Raw genomic sequence first — 21,859 nt, forward strand, 5'->3', positions numbered from 1 at the left:
CATGCATGTCAAACAGAAGTAAAATGATTTATTTTTTTAAGTTATTTGTGCCACGTTATTCAGTGGCACAAAGAAATTCTACTTCTCTAAAATTAATGTTTTTGATGTAATCATCACGGTTGCTGGCTGTTTCTACATGTACTTATAATTTAATCATGGGTTGCTTGTAAGCCATAACAGTACATAATTAATTTTTGTAGTGCCTGCTATATACACATGGTCAATAAAAATGACAAAAGAACCAAAAGCAATAGTACTCATATGGCTCACAGGTGTTAAATGGTGACATATTAGAATGTCATCCTAAAATATGCATCTTTGACATAAGAACTATTTTGAACTAAGGGCAATTAAGCAGAAATTCAGGAAAAACTCTCAGCCCTCCCAATCTGTCTAAAAGCAGGATATAAATTTACAAAGGTGTCCCTCCTCCTACTATGAAGGACAAAAGTTAATTACCAGAGACAACTTTGGACCTACAATCGGTTTCACATATACCTGCCTTCCCACAATTACTACCCCTAGAGACGCAAGGTCCTTTTCCTCATTTCCTCTAAAAATTTACTGTCCTTACTGAAATGCTAGATAAGTTAGAGTTCAAGCCACCTCTTCAAGTTACTCATCTCTGAGTACTCTTGTGTGTTACAAGTATAATACACAGAGTAATACACTTCTGTTTTTCTCTTGCCAGTCTGTCTTTTATCAGTCTAATTTATAGGATCCCAGCTACACAACTTAAGATGGGTAGGGAAAGAGACTTTCTTCTTCTATTTAAGTGCCCTTTTTATTTTTGTCTTTTTAGGGCCACACCTGTGGCATAAGGAAGTTCCCAGGCTAGGGCTTAAATCAGGGCTGCAGCTGCCGGCCTCCACCGCAGCCACAGCAACCCAGGATCCAAGCACCATCTGTGACCTATGCCACGGCTCATGGCAACGCCGGATCCTTAACTCACTGAGAGAGACCAGGGATCAAACCTGTGTCCTCATGGATCCTAGTTGGGTTCATTACCACTGAGCCATGACAGGAACTCCTAAGTGCCCTTTCTTGACAGACCTTTTCTGTTAAGGGGCTGTCTTGCCTCCTCCAATCTCCAGCCTTTAAGATCAGGTGGGGAGTTGGGGATGCAGAAACAAGGAAGCCCAAAGGGAGAAGAGGCAGTGGTTAGTCAGTTCTTCAAAAAGGGTCATCTCTCAGCATGCCTCCCATTGAGGGAAAGAGTGAAATGTAAATGAACCAAAATCCAGGTTCATCAGGTTGTGATATTAACCACGGTGGGACTGGTAACACTGAAAGACAAGCACTCAGGGCAGCAATATTTTCACCTTTTGCTAAGCATCCCCTGCAGCATCACTGGCTAGAGTACTGCAGAATGATGTACCTTTATTTTTAAAGAAGCCTAAACAAAGAGGTAGGAAATGGCTGTTTTGGTTAATGCTTCCAAAGCCACAGATGGGCTACGTAGACTCAGCGTTGTCCAGCCCATGTTCCTGCCATGCATCAGGTCAGAGTTGGCATCTAGACCAGGGGTCAGCAAACTTCTTCTGTAAGAGGCCAAACAGTAAATACTGCAGGCGTTGTGGGTCACATAGTCTCTGTTGTGACTATTCTGCTTTGCTGCTATAGTGTGAAAGTAGACAGAGACAATATGAAAATGAAAGAGTATGGCTATGTTCCAATATAACTTTATTTATGGACACTGAAATTATAAATTCCTGTAATGTTCAAGTGCCACAAAGTATTATTTATCTTTTCATTTCTGCTCAGTTATTTAAAAAAGTAGAAACTATTTTAGCTCATAGGCCATGTATAAACAGGTCGTGAGCTGGATGTGGCCCACAAATCATAGCTTGCTAACCTCTGATCTAGATAAGTAGAAACTTGTGATTAATGCAGTATTTTTGTTATGGAGTCTGAAAAAAATGAGCCACAAGTATTGAGCAAGAGAGACAAAAAGGCAGAAGAGGCAGGCAATCACAGAGTGAAACAAAGCCTACTTCTCATTTCCTTGGCTGGAGAGTTCAGATGTACTTGAGTTGATTTAAAGCCACCATTATCTTCTGAGGTGAGAGACTCTGAGGAAGAAAATCCCTTAAAAGAAAACAAAGATGATGTCGTTTCTTTCTAGGTGAAACTAAAAAATAATTTAGTTTAGCAGTAAGGCTTCTCTCTTCAAGTGTCAATCTTCACAGGCTGTAGCTACTACGTTAGTTTTGAAAACCTCAAAGCTGATATCCTAAAATCTTGAAAGTGATTGAGCCCCTTTGGCTGTGTTCTACTCCTAGGCATTTAACTGAGCCATAATTATGAAAATTATAAGGACTGTCAAGACATTCTTTAGGCATTATAATTCAAAATAAAATTCAAATACATCTGCTTGTACCCCTCAATTCTGATGCCAGATTATAAATTTAGCTTCAACTATAAGATGTGCAAAGATTAAAAACCCTCTTAAAGCAGTTGCCTGTCTCCATGAGCTGCAGACACTGCAGTTACTTTTTAAATTTTTTTGCTTTTTAGGGCCGCACCCACGGCATATGGAGGTTCCCAGGCTAGGGGTTGAATCAGAGCTGTAGCCACCGGCCTACACCACAGCCACAGCAACACCAGATCTGAGCCTGCGACCTACACCACAGCTCACGGCAATGCCGGATCCTTAACCCACTGAGTGAGGCCAGGGATCAAACCCACAACCTCCTAGATCCTAGTAGGATTCTTTTATGCTGCACCACAACGGGAACTCCTGCAGTTACTTTAAAAGGTAATGGGAACTTTTAAAAAGGGGTATATACTTAGCACAATGCTTGGCACTGAACTAAGTGCTCAATACATGTTGGCTATTATTATTATTACTCATGTATGCCAAAGATCAACATGTGCTGGGCACTTAGCTGGGTATCAAACACTGTGCTACACAAAGTTTCTGTTTATCTCATTTAATACTCTTAACTCTGAGATAGATACTATATCCTCATTTTACAGATAAAGAAATGTAGACAGATGTCAACCAGCTAGTAAGCTGCGGTGCTGGAGGGCACACCCCAGTCTCTGTGATCTCATGGCCCAATCTTTTCATAATTGAATAAGTGATACTGAGGAGGTATTGTATGTTACTAGGCAGAGGGCAAATATGTGCATACCACTTAGGGCAGAGTTTTTATTTTTCACCAACAAGTCTGACTGTGAACTACCACTCTATCTGCCTCTGTTCTTCCAGCATCATTCTCTGTTTGCAACTTAGAGCCTCTGACTAGTTATTCTTCACAGTACTGGCCGAAAAGTGTACCTTCAGAGGCTATCATATAAAATGTTGCTTTCTGGATAATTCTTTCTCTAGGTCACATCTCTTCTTTCTCCTCCATCTCACAACCATATCCCCTTCAATTACTCTATCCTTTCTTCTTATCATGTAATACCATCAACTCTTTAACACCAGCTTCTGCAAATTCTTCAGCTGGATAGCTCTCAGTCTCAGTGGAACACACTGTCAGATCATGACCAACATTCTACTCAGATATCTAAGTTGGGAATGTGCCACCCACCTCGGAGGACACTAAATAAAACATAGTCCTAACACTTCAGCAGCACAGCATTACAAAATAATAAAAGAAATCCTATGAATTACTAATACAAACAATCTGAACTAAATAAAAGATAGAAAGGTAAGATAATAGCTAATGTTCTCAGAGGGGCACCATCTACATTTTGTTATTTTTACCATCTTTTTTCCATTGCGTTGAATAATGACTGTCTTGGTTTGAGGACTTCTAATGACTGAATGATACTGAATTCTTGAAATACTGTTACATTTCATTTCTCTGAAAAGGAAAAAAAAATTATTCTGTATATCACTGAAAATTGCTCTCTATTGTGCCCTGAAATATAGATAACATCACTGTTACATAAATATCCATTAGAAATTAACCTAATAACATCTATGCCTACCCCTCACTACAAGAAGAAAGTATAATCGTATTTTAAAGTCAATCATCTGACGTAATTAAAAAAAAAAAATGAACAATCTGGAGTTCTCATCATGGCTTAGTGGAAACAAATCTGACTAGTATCCATGAGGACACAGGTTCGATTCCTGGCCTCACTCAGTGGGTTAAGGATCTGGCATTGCCATGAGCTGTGGTGTAGGTTGCAGACGAGGCTTGAATCTGGTGTTGCTGTGGCTGTGGCATAGGCCAGCAGCTACAGCTACGATTCAGCCCCTAGCCTGGGAACCTCTGTATGTTGTGGGTGCGGCCCTAAATATAAATAAATAAATAAATAAATAAATAAATAAAAATAATCTGAAGCATATTTTAAAAATAAAGAAAATCCAAGAAAGCCTTGCAAATAAAATGTTGATAGAAAATAAAAAGAGGGAGTTCCTGTTGTGGCGCAGCAGAAATGAATCCAACTAGTAACCATGAGGATGCGGGTTTGGTCCTTGGCCTTGCTCAGTGGCTTAAGGATCTGGTGTTTCTGTGAGCTGTGGTGTAGGTCGCAGATGATCTCACATTGCTGTGGCTGTGAGAGGCTCTGATTCAACCCCTGGCCTGGGAACTTCCATATGCCATGGGTGTGGCCCTAAAAGAGCAAAAACAAAGGAAAAAAAGAAGTGCAAAAGTCATGACGTCTGTAAAAAACCTGATTAAAGCCAAAGTTTTTAAACATAACACTCCAGAAATGGAACATTGAGTAAAGTATGTTGGCTAGACTGTTAAATCTCAGTGCCTTAGATTTCTCAATGTTAAATTTAGAACCATGAAGCAAGTTGATATATAGTAGAGGCGGAAAGTAAGAAAAAGGAAAGACCAGGGGCTACTTTTGGTCAATAGCATATAGTGTAGATCAATCTTGATCAGGTTCCTAAGATCTTACTCACGTAAAAGGCTCTTTGGGGTTATTATGGAGCTTAGGTGGACACTCCTCAGTCACAGAACTTCTAGGATGTGTTTCCAAATCTAGTGGGATAACTTCAACCTCACAATCTGCAACTTCTATTTTCCTTTTTTTTGAAAACATGTTTTTCATAAAAATCTCTTCTTTTCTATTTTCATCAGTAGCATCAGGTTTCTCAGTGTTAGATCTGCTTAACAGTCTTCCTAAAAGAAAAAAGTAAGAGTTTAACACAACAAAAGATAACATTAACTCCTAAGCAACAAAAGGGCATCTCTGTTCTGCTCCATTACTAAAGAACCTGGTAAGGTATACCTTATTTCTAAAATGAAAATAAACACTAACTCATCCTACAAAACTATTGCAACAGATAATAAATACAAGACCAAGAAGAGATTTCATATCTTCCAGTATATGAAAAACTACAGGGCATCTAAAAAAAGTATTTGTTGTGGTATAACATGAAAGATAAGAGATTTAGCAACAATAATATAAAATAAAAATACAGATCAGGTGTTCCCGTCTTAGCTCAGCGGAAATGAGTCCAACTAGTATCCATGAGGATACCTGGCCTCTCTCAGTGGGTCAGGGATCTGGCATTGCCGTGAGCTGTGTGGTGATATATGCCTACTGTTCTCATAGTAAGCCCTAGTGTAATTAAAATCTTAGTCTAAAGTTTATGCACATTAATTCGAGGGACTCAAAAGTATAGTAAATAAGTAAAAATCAGCAGCTGGATCTGAGAGACACCTTATGTGTATTTTCTAGCAATGCAGATAAAACCAAGGTTACTTCCTGGACACCGTTTGGCATTTTAAAGGCAGGTCACTTTCATTAAAGAGTTATTTTAAGAAATATGAGAGACAGATGTCTAGGCAAGTTGTGTAGTGTGTGTCTGTAAATAGTATGTGGCAGGGATCCATGTGTGTCTATTCTAAACTCTGATAATTCTTGCCTTCACCAAGTGAACCTGGAATTTCAGATGAGGAAGGGTGCTGAAAGGGTGCTCTGGCCCCTGCTGCCTAGCACATTTCCTTTCGAATGCCCCTAAAGCCCTGTTTCTCCAAGCTCTCATTTCCCAGTATACACGGAAAGTGAGGATTTTGCCTAACACTCTGGGGTGAAAGGAGAAGACGACCACAGAACAACATATCCAGCCTGGGGGCAGTAGACCAAAAGAATCAGTAATTGCCTGACTGTAACACTGGTTGGAAAGTTTTGCTCATAATGTGGGCAACTCTCTCAGAGTCCCTGAAGTGGAGGGAGCAAAGTGCCTAAAGTCACCAAATGAGAGTCATCACCTGAAGGTATTTATTATAACATTAACTTGTTAAATTCTAGTACTCAAGGCACTGAACAAGATAGATTCATTAATCTTTACCTTAGCAAACCAGTGACTTGAGTTTTCCTATTTAAAAAGTTTTCTTGGAAGTTCTCTTGTGGCACAGCAGGTTAAGGATCCAGCGTTGCTGCAGCTGTGATGCAGGCCACAACTGCGGTGTGGGCTCGATCCCTGGCCAGAGAACTTCCACATGGCGTGGGTGCAGCCAAAAAAAAAAAAAAGTTTTCTTACCTTATCCCCAAACATCTGTAGCCAGGGAGACCAAACTATGTGCCTCACACAATAACCCAAGCTTTATACCTCAACCTTTCTTTTCTGGAACAACACCTGATGGCTTCTAAGGCATCTCATCCCTTCCGTGCTGAATGCTCCGGTCCCTTGTCTTCTTCTGATGCTCCTCCCATGTACTGTTGCTCCTGTCCCTGCTATAAATTCTCAGCGGCCCTGACTAATAAAATGGAGATTCAGAAATGCAGATATTACTGTAGAATAAGGTGAAAGTAAACCTTGACTTTACCTGAGTAAATGCAAACAAACGTCCCTCTGTCAATGTCATCTAGGCAGCGTACTCCCCATCCCTTCTTTTCAGTTTTGAACACTTGTAGCCTCACTTGAGGTCCGTGTTGGACTACTCGGTTTTGACACTTTCGTCGATTACATTTGCACAACAGGCTGCATTCATAAATGCTGTTAACATACACGAGAAAATCAATTAGACAGCCTAAGTTAAAAGCAAAAGCACTTTATACTGCTACCTCACTAATAATTACTAAGGGAGGTAGACTAAGTGTGAAGGCTCCTAGGGCTAGACTGCCTGGCTCCCTTCATTACTCTAGCATTTACTAGCTGCGTGACCTTGGATTTTACCTCTCTGTGCTTCAATTTTCCATTTTTAAAATAGGGATTATATGATTCTACCTACTTCAAAGTGTTGTTTCGTGAAGATGTATTAAGTGAGTCAGTATTTACCAGGTGCTTGAGACAATGCCTAGCGATATGTACAAAGGAGATGTCTAGGAAGAGAAAAAGTTTAAGAAGAAAAATTTTCTGTTTCTGTTTATTTTTTTAAAATAATAACAACCTTGAAAGGCTGAAAGTTCCCAATTCTCAGATGAGCACTGCACAGTATATTTCTTAATGCGGAAACGTCTCTAAGCTAACCCTAGAGTCAGACTCAAAGCAGATGAGTGTCAAGTATACTTTGCATGTTGCATGTTTGGTCTCTGACTTCCATTTCCAAGAATAATATACAGGTTTGTTTTTTAATTCCTTAATTTAGATTTCTTATATAAGAAGTTAAGACTTGACAATATCTATTAGACTATAGGCCACAATGATAAAGTACCCACCTTCAAAGATACAAAAACACTCTGCAACAAATTCTCAAGGTATCTTACCCAGTAGGTATCTGTCTCTGAAGTCTTTTATATTTATATCCAGTGGTTATTTTACTACTTGACAAGGGGCAAGTCTTGGCATTCCTTGCTGTCAGTTGAAGACATGCACATTTTGTTCTAAAAGGAAGGCAATGGATGGAGAAGTCAGAATAAAAAAGAACCAAGAGACTGTCTTGACAAAACTGTAAAGGATGTATTTAGAAGGCATTTGGCTCATGGACTGTTGAACTTCTTCTCTAAATAAAATAGACCTCTTCTTTTTTTGGCCATGCCCAAGGCATGCAGAAGTTCCTGGGATCAAGCCTGAGCCACAGCAGTGACAATACCATGTCCTTACCCTGCTGAGCCACCAGGAACTCCAAAATAGACCTCTTTGAAAGACAACATCTACCAAAATTTCATGAACTATTCTAAACTACCCTGTACCTCTATTTGCTCATGAAATAAATACTTAACTTAAATGAGGTTTCTTTAGCTTTTCAAAATGAATTCATTAGGTCCACTCTCCTGCAATGGATAAACTTCTCTGTGTCAAACTCAAAAGGGCATATATAGTTTGGCATATGTTTTATCTCTCCCTCCAGTGACATGAAAACAGACTGTGGAGACTTATGCTGGGTGTCTGGCTTTTAAAAATCTGTTTTTCGGGAATTACTGTCGTTGCTCAGTGGTTAACGAATCCGATTAGGAACCATAAGATTTCGGGCTTGATCCCCGGCCTCGCTCAGTGGGTTAAGGATCCAGTGTTGCGTGAGCTGTGGTGTGGGCAGGCAGCTATAGCTCCGATTAGACCCCTAGCCTGGGAACCTCCATATGCCTTGGGTGCGGCCCTAGAAAAGACAAATAAATAAATAAATGAATATCTGTTTTTTGTAACATTGCTAGGCAGTAAACATGCAACCATAAACACTTTTCCCTTCTAACTATTTATGACTATCTAACATGGCAGAGGCTTATAACTTGATAGGGAGTAAGGAAATTGTGTGTCTCCGCTATAAACTAGACACGTGACTACTGGTGAGCTGGTTAAAATCTCTGAATCTTGTCTCCTCTGTTGAATTAGTAGGTGTCTTTAAGGTTTTTTCCTCTATGACTCACTTCTTTATTTTTCTGTAAATACATAGTACATGAGAGTGATAGCTACTGTTTGCTATCACAGGGAGAAAAAGCAGTAAGTTCATGAATTTGGATTCTATTTATAGATGTAGAAATTTTCTGTTGTTTTTTTTCTTTTTTAACTTTTATTTAATTTAAAAAATTTTTGTTTTTTCAGTATGACCTTGCAAAGTTTCAAAAATACAAAAAATACAAATAATAATAATAAACACTCATATTTTGACCACAAAGAATTAGTTGTCATCTTTTTTAGTCCTTTTTCCTACATATATGCGGTTTGACCCATGAAAAACATTTGAGTTTGAACTGTGTAAGTCCACTAATATGTGGATTTTTTTTTTCAGTAGTAAATATCATAGTACTGTATGATCTGTGATTGGCTGAATCCAAGCTTAGTTGAATCCGCAGATGTGGAACTGCTTATATGGAGGGCAAACTATGTTATATGTTCTATTTTCAACTGCACGGAGGGTGGAAGTCCCACCTCCTGCATTGTTCAAAGGTCAACTGTAATTTAAAACATATATACTCTATATAAGATTTTCCTTAAAAAAAAAAAGATAAAATTAAACTCTTCAAGAGGTTTGGTGTGGCATTTTTTATACTTTTATATAAATATTTATCTACAATGTATTGTTTTTAAAAATGTACTATAGTTATTAACCTATAACTTGCTTTTTCATTCAATATAATGTTTTTGAGACTCATCTGTGTTATGTGCAAATTTAGTTAACTCCTTCATACTTTTCCATGGCATTTAGATATACAATTAACTTCTTGGTATACAATTAAGTTGCTTCTAGTTTCCAATACAAAAAACAATGCTACAACATCCTTATTCTTATGCACATGTGTAAGCATGTCTTGAGTAGTAGCTTTCAAATATTTTTGACTACGACTCACAGTAAGGAATATATTTTCTTCATGAGCCTACATATTTATTTATGTGTGTATGTGTACAAACAATAATAACAGTGGCATGAAACTTTACCATACCATGTGTGATGCACTTGGATATTTTCTGTACAATTTAATTTTTAAAATGCTAATTAAAACCCCTTAAATGATATTACATCTTATATATGCAGCTTGGAAAACAGTGCACTAGATATATTACTAGAGCACTATTGCTGGAGCATTCCCATTGCGGCTCAGTGGAAATGAATCTGACTAGCATCTATGAGGATGCAGGTCTGATCTCTGGCCTCACTCAGTGGGTTAAGGATCTGGAGTTGCCTTGGGCTGTAGTGTAGGTTGCAGACATGGCTTGGATCCTACGTTGCTGTGGCTGTGGCATAGGCTGGTGGCTACAGCTACAATTCAACCCTTAGCCTGGGAACCTGCATATGCTGCAAGTACAGCCCTAAAAAGACAAAAAATAGGACTATTGCTGGAAAGTAGGTAGGCATGTCGTCAACTACTTAACTGTGTGATCACCCTCTTCCCTCCCCCAAATGACTGGCATGGTACAGAATTCTACTTTTACATTTATTTTCCTTCAGCATTTTACGCTAATATGCCTCTTGTCTATTGTTACTTCTGATGGAAGTGTGTTATCAATTTATTTTTCTTCTTTTCCATCTAAGAGCATGAGATTTACTCTTTACCCTTGATACTTGTTAAGTTGCATCATGGTATAGTTAGATGTTCAGACTTATTTTCCTTTCCTAGTACACAGTAGGCATTTTCACTCTGAGGATTCTTGTCTTTCCTCAATTATGGAAAACTCTCAGCTATTATCACTTTGAATGATGCTTTCTTCTCAGATGTATGTTAGAATTTCTCATTTATCCTCCATATTTTTTAACCTGTAAATTATTTTTCCCATGTCTTTTATCTCTTTGCATTCTGGGGGATCACTTTAGTTTTGCCTTGCAATTCACTAATTCTTTCTCCAGCTATACCAATGCTACCATTTAGTCCATTTAGTCTTTTATTTCAATGACTGTATGTTTTATTTCCCATATTTCCAAATGGGAATGCACTCTTTAAAAAAATATGGTATACTCTTTAAAGAAAACTCCTTTTTGTGTTTCAGGGATGGCTCCTATTTAGTTTCTTTGGACATTTTATTTTTATTAATTAATTAATTAATTATTTTATTTATTTATTTTAACCTGTAGCATATGGAGGTTCCCAGGCTAGGTGTCAAATCAGAGCTGTAGCCACCAGCCTACACCACATCCATAGCAATGTAGGATCCAAGCCGCATCTGCAACCTACACCACAGCCCATGGCAATGCCAGATCCTTAACCCACTGAGTGAGGCCAGGGAGCAAACCTGCATCCTGATGGATGCTAGTCAGATTCATTTCTGCTAAACCACTATGGGAACTCCTCTTTGGACATTTTAAACACACCTATTTTAAAGTCTCTTTCAGTCAGACTCTACATTTATCTCTTAATCTTCAGGTGTGAATTCTGCCATTTGTTGGGATTTATGCTGTCTTCATGGTCTAAATGTCTTCACATGCTTTGCCTGTTTAAAATCACATTTTTTGTGGTGTTTACTCTGGGGTGCTCCTCTACACTGGCTGCTTTCCTTATTATGCTGGCCCTGACCTATGGGTTTCACAGCTCTAAACCCAGTTGCTATTAATACAATTCCAGACCCTGTGAGACATTAGCCTGCTTCCCAGTCTGGTGCAGGTCCCTGTTTCTGTCCCTCAGAAGAGCTCAGGGTCCACTCTCTGCCATGCATGGAACATGCTGAATTCCCATTCCCGTCAGGATTAGAATCTCTGGTTACAGTGCTCATGTCCAAGTCCAGATCCCAGTGTGCTTCAGCCTTAGCTTATTTTGTAATTTCTGACCAATAGATAAAAATATGTATACTGGTGGTGCATGATATGTGGGGGTTAGTTTATACAGTCTAAGACAAAAATCACATACAGTCAAAATTATTCCTTTAAAAAAAAGCCATTAAACTAACCATAAAATACAGTAAACATTGAACATTGTCCAACAGTTAGTTTTTTCCTCCAGCACTGAAAGAAATTAAGCTCGGCCATATGTGGATGGGTTATATTTAGAGACAATGCTTAAAACAAAACAAAACAGAAACAGAAAACATATTTAAACAGAATAAAACATAGCATAGTGAGAGGTTTCCTCTGTGACAGGCCCTCTGAGGATTCTCATTTATCCTCCTGAGACAAATTGAGGTAACAGGAGATTTATATATCTCATCTCACACTACAACTAACTGGCAGGATGGTGAAAACTACCTATATGATTTAAATTATTTCTCTTTATCTCTCTCATTCTTTTTCTTTTTTCCTAGTAAAGGCAGCTAAATTTGCATTAAATTAAATGCACATATAATGTAACTCCACTCTATCTATACAAACCTACAAATACCAGTAAATTACACACCTTTAAAACAAAATATTTTCAAAGTCTTAATATATTAGAATATGGTTTCATATTTTTACAAAATATCAGTTTTATGATCAGGATAAGCACCATGAATTTTCTAAAAAAGCAGCAAGGAAGTAATTTATAAAAGTAAAATACAACAATGTAATATAGTGGTTAAGAGCATGGGTTCAAATCCTCGTTCTTAAATCTGTGGACCTTACAATCGGCTTCTCAACTTCCTCATTTGTAACATGGAAATAGTATTACCTACCTCATGGTGTTTTGTGAGGACTAAACAAGAAAATATATGTAAAGCACTTGTCACAGTGTTTGTCACAGTTACATGGTGTCAGCTGTAATTGTTGCTATTAAGAGAATGGTAGTAGATTAAAAGGAATACTTATCCTTAGAAGAAATAATGTCCAAATTAGAAAAATAAATGGCGAAGCGTTTTCTTTCCAATTGCTAACGAGAGAGTGCATCTTTCTATTTTAGATTCTTGATGAACCGGTTTCAGATAGACAGACAGACAAACTGATACATAGCAGGACTTCTTGATAAATACCCCTACATTTAGAAGATTTTTTGAAATGCCATGTTTTTCTACTCACATGTCTATGCAGCCCTCAGAACAGTCACATGAATCAATAAACATGTTGGGAAAGCTGTTTAGATAATATGTTCGTGGCCACATAGTCTTTCTGTACTTAAACTGTGGAAGCTTTCTATTGTCAATTTCATTACAGAAAGAAATGGGCACCGATTCCACTCCATTGCTAATATCCACATCAGAAACAATTTCTTCTTGCTTTGGGTAATTCCGAGTCAACTGAACATAGGTATTGAAAGAAAAGTTATCTGTAAATAGAAAGTTACACTCTGTCTCAAGCAGGTAACGAAAAACTTCCTCCACGTTTCGTAGACTCCTTCCACAAGGGGTTTTATAACTCACGTGGAGTGCCGAAGAGTGAGAGTTTGTCTTCGCATGTCGTCTTTGGAAGTGGCATTTGATTGGTAGCTGCAGAGGGTTTTCTCCCTTGAAGGTTAGTGGCATTTTCATCAGACAGGCACCAGAGCAGTCATGCCTTTGGTAAGATAACTTTGAAGATGATTCTTCTTCTCTAAAGTCTGCAACTTTATTTTCCAGAGGGGGAGTCTCCTTATTTTCTGCAGAACTGTTTTAAATTAATTTTTTATTAGTACCTCAAATTTACAGCACATCTCATTTTTCAAAAACACTGTACACTAAAGTGATAATCAGTTTCTATTAGCTTCTTCTTAGAGAAGACTAAAACAAATTAGACTCTAAAATAAACATCTTACTATGTTGTGCAACCATATAGTTATACCTGAAGGTTTTTTTTTCCTTCTGGACACCAAATGTGTGGTGTTCTTCCTGGCACCACTTCAACTGGGTGTCCAGTAATTCAGTTCAATTCTGACACTACCTACTTGAAGTTAGCATCAGATTCCCAAGTTACAGGGTTCAGTTCCATAAGACTGCCCCTGGGAAGGATGTGAATGCAATTTCCTGATTATTACCTTAGGACACATTCCTTTAAGAAGAATTACTAGGTCAAGAGAAATACAAATTAAAAAATAACGTTTTGGGAGTACCTGCGATGGCATAACAGGATCGGTGGCATCTTAGGAGCATTGGGATGCAGGTTTGATCTCTAGCCCGACATAATGGGCTAAGGATGTGGCATTGCCATGAGCAGTGGTGTAGGCCACAGACATGGCTCAGATTCTGGTTGCTGTGGCTGTGGTGTAGGCCAGCAGCTACAGTTCTGATTCAACCCCTAGCCTGGAAACTTCCATATGCTGCGGGTGTGGCCCTAAAAAAGAAAAAAGACAAAAAGTAAATTAAAAAAAATTTTTAAATAGGTGAATACTTTCTTAAAAGAAAAGCTGGGATAAAACTGATCACTGCACTACTATTTATAATAGAAAATATCTGAAACAAATATTAAAGGAATGGATAAAGAAAACGTCGTATTCTTACATTATGGAAATCCAAACAAGAGTTAAAGAGAATGAAATAGATCTATAACATAGCAAGCAACGTGATTAGACCTCAAAACTAATGCTGAGTAGAACAAGAAAGTACATGTATGAAATTCATGCGAAATTTAAAAAATACAAGTAATAGCACTATGTATCATTTATGGTTATGTAAACATTAAAAAATGAACTAGGAATTCATGTCATGGCTCAGCGATAACAAACCCAACTAATATCCATGAGGACACAGGTTCGATCCCTAGCCCACTCAGCTGGTTAAGGATCTGGTGTTGCTGTGGCTTTGGTGTAGGCTGGCAGCTATAGCTCCAATTCAGCCCCTAGCCTGGGAACCTCCATATGGTGTGGGTGCAGCCCCAAAAAAGAAAAAAGACAAAAAGTAAATAAATAACAATTAAAAAATTAAAAATGAACTAGAAAAATAACTGATGATAGTAACTGCTTCTAGAATGGCAGCTAGGGGAACAGAACTTGTCATGGTGAGAAGTTAGGTTTGGCTCAAAGAGGCTATAGTGTTTTGTTTTCTTTTTAAAAAGGAGACAGGAAGTAAATACAGTAAAATGTTAATGGCTGTTAATTCTGGATGGTGTGAGTGTGGCTTTTTGCCATATTCCTTTACATATTTTCAATCTTTAAAATCTCTTAAAATGACAATAAAAAATATTGGATAAACTGTAGCTAAAATATCAATGCAAAACTGAAATTTCCCCTGTGGCACAGCAGGTTAAGTTCTGGTATTGTCTCTGTGGTGGCATGGATTTGATCCCTGGTCTGAGAACTTCCATTTGCTGTAGGTGCAGCCAGGGGAGAAAAAAAAAGATCAAGGCAAATCCATTACTATCCATGGTATTAGCAGTAGCACCTAATACATTAAAAGTGAGGGGGAAAAAACAAGGTAAGGTTATGTTCCCTCTTAAATAACTTCAATCTATTTCAGCATTTTGAATAATGTTGTGGGGTATGTTCCATAGTAAGAAATATATTCTACAATGTAACTTTTGTTTTGTTCTTCTATCTTCTTTAGCCTATTCCACTTTAGTCATATTGTTTTTATTTTATTATTTATTCTGGTATCCAGTATTTTCCTTTCTTTTTTCTTCCTTTTTGTTTTTTAGGCCTGCACTTGCAGAGCTACAGCTGCCAAACTACACCATAGCCATAGCGACCTGGGATCCAAGCCATGTCTGTGACCTACACCACAGCTCACAGCAACTCAGGATCCCCAACTCACTGAGCGAGGCCAGGGATCAAACCCACATCTTCATGGATGCTAGCTGGATTCTCTTCTGCTGTGCCACCACGAGAACTCCCAGGATCCAATATTCTCCTGTTTTTTAAAGCCTGTGCATGGACTTTGCTTTTTCCCTATTATTAAGTGCCAAGTTCCTTTCCACTACTTTTTCAACAGTTCTGTATAACCAGTAAACTGAATGTTTCATTTCCCTTTAGATTTCAAACTGGTTTCTGTGGCATAGTTTTCTCCCAATGTCATCATTTGATTTCCCCTATTTTGGGGTAGGGGAATTTAGGATTTCACAAAAGTTAGCTAAGCTGGCTTACAAATATTTTTCTGGTGACTAATTTAATAAAAATCAAGAGGTATAAATTTCAAGTTATTGGGCAATTAAGAAGTGAAGAAAAATCTTTATTTTTTAATTAAAAAAATTTTTTAATTTTTTTATGGCCACACCCATGGCATATGGAAGTTCCCAGGCCAAGGACTGAATCTGAGCTGCAACTTCGACCTATGCCACAGCTGCAAGAACACCTTTAACCTACTATGTTGGGCTGGGGATCAACCCACATGTCTGCAGCAACCTTAGGCAATGCAGTCGGACTCTTAACCCACTGTGCCATGGAAGGAACTCCAGAAATCTTTTTGTGTTATAAAGAAGAATTAGAAAAGAAGTAGAAAAACATGGAAATGAAATATTGATATGGACCTTAGAAATGATTTTTTTCTTATCTGTGCTTCATCTCATAAAACAAATGAAAGAAAACCAACTTACCACAAGTCTCAGGAGTTAAGTAAGCTAATTTCAATCCCATTTTGTGAGGAAGAAGATCAACTTTCTTATATGTACGAAAATAGGTTACTGAAGAAACGTTACCGGAAGAAAACAAAAATAAAGAAAACTAATCCTATGCACAGTGCTGTAGACTTAGTTGTTGACTCTACAAAAATAAAAAAATGCTAGAGGTAAACAAAGGATAGGTAGGTGAGTAGGGTTGTTTGGTATTGTCTGCACCCCTTTGTTGGCCTCTGGGCAGGGGCTTCTCAGTTTGTATGTGGCTAGAGAACTGTTTTGTCATTAGATACCTTGAACCATAAGGCAAAGCATGGCCTCACAGACTGCCAACTGATTTCCCAGCTCTTGGCAAGTCTGAGGGAAAAAGCTATTCTATACTTTACGACCTCTGAAGGGGCATATCTAAAAAAAAATTGAATGTAAACTATACTCATCTTAAAGACTTGTAGAAGACATGTTTTTTTGTCTGCTCAGTCTCTGATCACACTCCTCTGACGGTGGCCATTTTAATTTCAGTGTCCTCAGAGCTGCTGGATCATGTATTCATGCTGGGCTATTTATGTCTCTCCCAAGAATTTAGATATTAAAAAAATACATTGTAAGGTTACACTCGCACTAAAAGATCATTTGTTTAGCTAAGGTAGCTATGTCAGATCATGTAGGAACATAAGATTCAACAGATAACACACGGAGAGAAGCAGAGCTAAACCATGTGGACCGTGACCTCAGGCACTGACTTTCCAGTTCCAATTCTAGTCCCTATATGGCCTGCTGTGTTATATTTTCTGTTCTTAACACCTATTTTATGTATATGCATATATGTGCGTGTGTATACATAGACATTAGGTCTGTGTATGTGTATATGTGTGTGGGTATTTAAAAAAGTAATCACTGGAGTTCCCTTGTGTGCAGCAGGTTAAAGATCTGGTGTTGTCACTGCAGTGGCTCAGGTCATGGGTTTGATCCCTGGCCTGGGAACTTCTGTACGCCACAGGCGCAGCCGAAAAAAAAAAAAAAAAAAAAAAATTTCACTGTTGGGTGTTTGTATGCATTTCATATGAAAAGCCACATAGTTTAAATTTACTACGTATGTCTTTTAGCAGCCGGGCAAGCCCACCATGTTATGTCAACAAAAATCACATGCCTGGTTTAATCTCTTGAATTCCCCTATGGAAGATGGCTTGAGTAGGTGTGTGTTCCTAACAAACCAAAGTTTATCCTAAATTTTATGAGTCTTTTAGATTCAAACTATAATGACATCTTTAATATCTATAAATGCAAATCATACATAATAAACACTAAAAAGAAAAAAAATCTACAATGACAATTTTTTTTTTGGTCAATTTAACAGGTAGAGGAAAGGACAAACAAAATAGAGCAATAAACCTAATAACTTTCTTTCTTTTTTTTGGGAAAACTCTTTTTCAATTTCTACTGCACAGCAAAGTGACCCAATCATTCATACATACATATATATATATATATGTATATATATATGCATTCTTTTTCTCACATCATATTATCCTCCATCATGTTCCATCACAAGTGACTAGATATAGTTCCCCATGCTATACAGCAAGAACTTTCTTTCTTTCTTTTTTTTTTTTTTGTCTTTTTTTGCCATTTCTAGGGCTGCTCCCGTGGCATATGGAGGTTCCCAGGCTAGGGGTCTAATCGGAGCTGTAGCCACCAGCCTACGATGCCAGAGCCACAGCAACGCAGGATTCGAGCCGTGTCTGTGACCTACACCACAGCTCACGGCAACGCCAGATCCTCAACCCACTGAGCAAGGTCAGGGATCGAACCCGAAACCTCATGGTTCCCAGTTGGATTTGCTAACCACTGAGCCACGATGGGAACTCCAGAACTTTCTTTCTTAAAACACTTTTTGTTTTTCAAAATTCTGATCTGTGCTCTAGCACAAAACACTTTCAGAAACTTCTCTTTCACTAGTACTTGACAGTATTAGTAGAGGCATTATCTACTAAAAATAAGGCTAAGCGTCAAACTGTCAGATTTCTTCTTATGCAATTTCCACTTTATGCTAAGGAAACTTTACTAAAATCAGGGTAAAAGAAGAAAGAAAAGATCAGAAAAATTAGGCTATTCTCATAAAATTTCTGATACTAATTTAGAAGTGTTATGCATTTTAAAAACTGAATTGATACCAAGACAACTATCTTTGGCCTTTTTCAATACTCCTCTTGCCACAGCCACAGCTATCCGAGCCACATCTGTGACCTACACCATAGCTCATGGCAACGCTGGATCCCTGACCCACTGAGCAAGGCCAAGCATCGAACCCACCTCCTCGTGGATACTAATGGGATTTGTTTCCACTGTGCCACAATGGGAACTCCTATGCAAAAAACATCTTAAGCTAAGTTTTATTAAAAGACTTGATTACCTAGAGATATTAACAAATAAATAACCTATTTTGGGAATCATGAACCTACATAAAATACAAAACTTCTAAAATTTTTGATGGGAAAGAATCCTTTTTTATATTCTATCTATTCTTACATGAAATGATTAGTAACAATAAATCTCTTTCTGGAAGCAAAAATATTAACAACATAAATAAATTTAACTTATATACATACAGAGGAGTCAGGTTTTCTGGAAAAGAGTCTTTGTATGATGTAGAGGGCCATGAACTTGACTTGTTTTCCTGTGCATTCTGAGTCACAGATGTATGATCTACATGAAAAAATTACAAACATGATAAAAAGCACACCAAGTCAAAAATCATTCACTTTAATGCCTAAACAATATCTTTATTGACTAGAGACATATGGAGCCCCTAAATCTGCAAACATATTAAGATTTTAAGACTGAGCCAAAAAATTAGGTGTCAACATTTTCAAGACCATTAAGAAAATAAGATAGGATAAATATAAAAGACTTAGTATAGAAGAGATTCTTACTGCAGAAATTCTAATTGCCCTGAATTTTAAACAACCTTTAAGGCGAACATCAAATATCCCTACTTCTTGCTTATATTTTACAGAAAAATGACATAACTTTTTTTTTTTTTTTTTGGCTTTTTAGGGCCACACCTGAGACATATGGAGGTTCCCAGGCTAGAGTCTAATCAGAGCTGCAGCCACCAGCCTACGCCACAGCCACAGCAACGCAGGATCCAAACCGCATCTGCGACCTACACCACAGCACATGGCAATGCCGGATCCCTAACCCACTCATCGAGGCCAGGGATCGAACCTGCAACCTCATGGTTCTTAGTTGGATTTGTTAACCACTGAACCATGATGGGAAGTCCAAAACAACATAACTCTTAAAGGCTCCGTAAAAGGTCAGAAAATGGAAAAGTTTATGTATCCTTTGTTTTCTCATTATTCTACTACTATCTATTTTTTAAGGGGGCAGGGAGGGAGGCATTTGGACAGCTCTTTTTGTCTCCCCACTTGTATTTTCATATTTCTCTTAGTTTCCCCTATATCTTTCTGAACTTTATTTCATCTCTTGCTCTTCTTTTTCAACTTGACCTATTCTTAGTCTCTAACATGACTCCAATAGAAATAGGCTATGTATTTAATGAAAAAAATTATAGATTTCCTGGTCTTATTTTGAAGAAAAAAAAAAGGATACATTGAATATTCTATGTTTGGTTCAAAAAATTGTTTTTAATTGTGCTTTTTCCCGTGCAGCGATGGACCTTAAAAAAAGTGATTCTCATCCTGCCTTAGATTATTAACTTCCTCTGGTCCTTTGGTGCACCAGTCTTACTAAAGACAAAAAAAAAGTTTAGGTAAATAAAAGAATAGTCTATAATCCAAGGTCATCCTTGGCTTATTGGAAAGTAAATATCCCTCTTTATTATATAGGTAAAGAAAGAAGATTTAGGAGTTCCTGTCATGGCACAGCGTAAATGAATCTGACTAGTACCCGTGAGGAGGCAGGTTCAATCCCTGGCAGTCAGTGGGTCAGGGATCTGGCATTGCTGCGAGCTGTGGTGTAGGTCACAGACATGGTTCGGATCCTGCATTGCTCTGGCTGTGATGTAAGCTGGCAGCTATAGCCCTGATTCAATCCCTAGCCTGGGAACCTCCATATGCATGGGTGCAGCCCTAAAAAGCAAAAAATAAAATAAAAATAAAATGTTGTGTTAGTTTTTGGTGTACAGCATAGTGATTCAGTTTATATATATATATATATAACATATATATATTTATACACACACACACACACACATATATTTTTTTTTTTAGGGCCACACACTGGCTAGGGGTTAAATCCAAGCTGCAGCTGTGGGCCTAGACCACAGCCACAGCAGCAGCAGCACCAGTTCCACCAGATCCAAGCCTCATCTGCAACTTATACTGCAGTTTATGGCAATGCCAGATCCTCAACCAACTGAATGAGGCCAGGGACCGAACATGCACCCTCATGGATACTAGTTAGGTTCTTAACACCCTGAGTCACAACAGGAACTCCCATATACATATTCTTTTCCATTATGGTTTATTACAAGATATGAATATAGTTCCTTGTGCTATACAGTACGACTTTGTTATTTATCTAAAATAACTTTTCAATTTTTTTTCTAATCCTGGTACATTATCTTTGTTCAAATCCTTCTAAAATGAATTTGTTTGGAGTTTAGAAGACTGATGCTCTAATAATAATCTAGACATGAAAAAATTTTCCATCATCTATACCAGAATGTATCTTTCTAGTATTGTTTTTTATACAAAGCAGGTTTACAGTAGTTTGGAGTCTTGGAATTCTAGTTGCCTTTCTTATAGGAGAAGGTTTTTGGAGAGGAGATACATTTGTTCATTCCTTCCCCAAGAGGTTTAGTTTAGTATTTACTAGGGTGTGCATTTCCTATCTCTGGATAGAGAGGGAAACTCATTTAATAAGGAAACTGCTTTTTATAACTTACATTTATGGATCTTATAGTTTTATTTTGAATTGTCTTTAATTAGCATAACTAAGGCTGACCTGCTTTAAATCAAGAAAATAGCAGAGAATACTCCAGATTGGAATTAGAAATGTACATACCCTTTATCAATGTTGAGCTACTATTTATAGTTGCTTCATTCACTAGAATCATTGCTTGGATGTATTCTGGTAAGGAAAGGAAAAAAGAATGAAAATAATCAGAAGCAGTATCACCTTTATTCAAGACGTCAGCTACTGTGCTAAGCAATTTATATACTTTATCTCATTTAATCTTCACACCAGGGCAATCAGCTAGGAAGTGGTAGAACTGGATTCAAACCTAGATCTACCCTATTCAGGTAGGAATGAGAAGGAATATTTAAATAAATGATAGTATTAACTTTGTGGACAAGCACATAACAGATTAATGTCATAAGAATATCCAGAAAGTTTTAAGAATATTCTGGAGAAAAATAAAGAATATTCTGGGGGAAAATTTGCTTGAAAAATCATAAGTTCTAAAGGAATGAAGGAAGTTTCCATATCAAAGTCTATGTTCTACAACCACCTGAGTTAAAGACAAAGAAATAGAAAAAATAAAAACTTGGATGACAACTGAGAATACAAGGTTTTGCTCTCTGAAGACCACTAGGGCAAGTTCTGTTTAAAGCAGGTCAAATACATTTATATGTACTTTTTTTTTTTTTTTTTTTTTTGTCTTTTTGCCTTTTCTGGGGCCACTCCCCAGGCACGTGTAGATTCCCAGGCTAGGGGTCCATTCAGAGCCGTAGCCACCCGCC

The 21,859-nt window shown here is 37.7% G+C and overlaps 1 protein-coding gene across 14 annotated transcripts in view; it reads right to left on the reverse strand.

Annotated features, from left to right (window-relative positions):
• Positions 1 to 21,859, reverse strand: part of SETDB2 (SET domain bifurcated histone lysine methyltransferase 2) — a 46,089-nt gene that overhangs the window by 9,296 nt on the left and 14,934 nt on the right. For 4 of the 14 annotated variants that reach the window (XM_084981614.1, XM_084981613.1, XM_003130966.5 and 1 more), the window contains 8 exons: positions 21,180 to 21,245; positions 18,758 to 18,854; positions 12,714 to 13,277; positions 7,627 to 7,743; positions 6,747 to 6,916; positions 4,874 to 5,093; positions 3,716 to 3,815; positions 1,995 to 2,088 (listed from right to left, as the gene is read on the reverse strand). In XM_084981614.1, coding sequence (XP_084837740.1) covers positions 1,995 to 2,088; positions 3,716 to 3,815; positions 4,874 to 5,093; positions 6,747 to 6,916; positions 7,627 to 7,743; positions 12,714 to 13,277; positions 18,758 to 18,854; positions 21,180 to 21,245 — 1,428 coding nt within the window. Of the gene's footprint in view, positions 1 to 1,994; positions 2,089 to 3,715; positions 3,816 to 4,873; positions 5,094 to 6,746; positions 6,917 to 7,626; positions 7,744 to 12,713; positions 13,278 to 16,133; positions 16,221 to 18,757; positions 18,855 to 21,179; positions 21,246 to 21,859 lie in introns of those variants that run through there. The other 10 variants (XM_084981618.1, XM_084981616.1, XM_084981617.1 and 7 more) reach the window with 5 other exon arrangements.

Source organism: Sus scrofa, chromosome 11 (genome assembly GCF_054392235.1).
Source record: "Sus scrofa isolate SSC_HxYL_T2T_F1_AM1 chromosome 11, Sscrofa_HxYL_maternal_Yorkshire_Landrace_v2.0, whole genome shotgun sequence".
NCBI lineage: Eukaryota > Metazoa > Chordata > Mammalia > Artiodactyla > Suidae > Sus > Sus scrofa.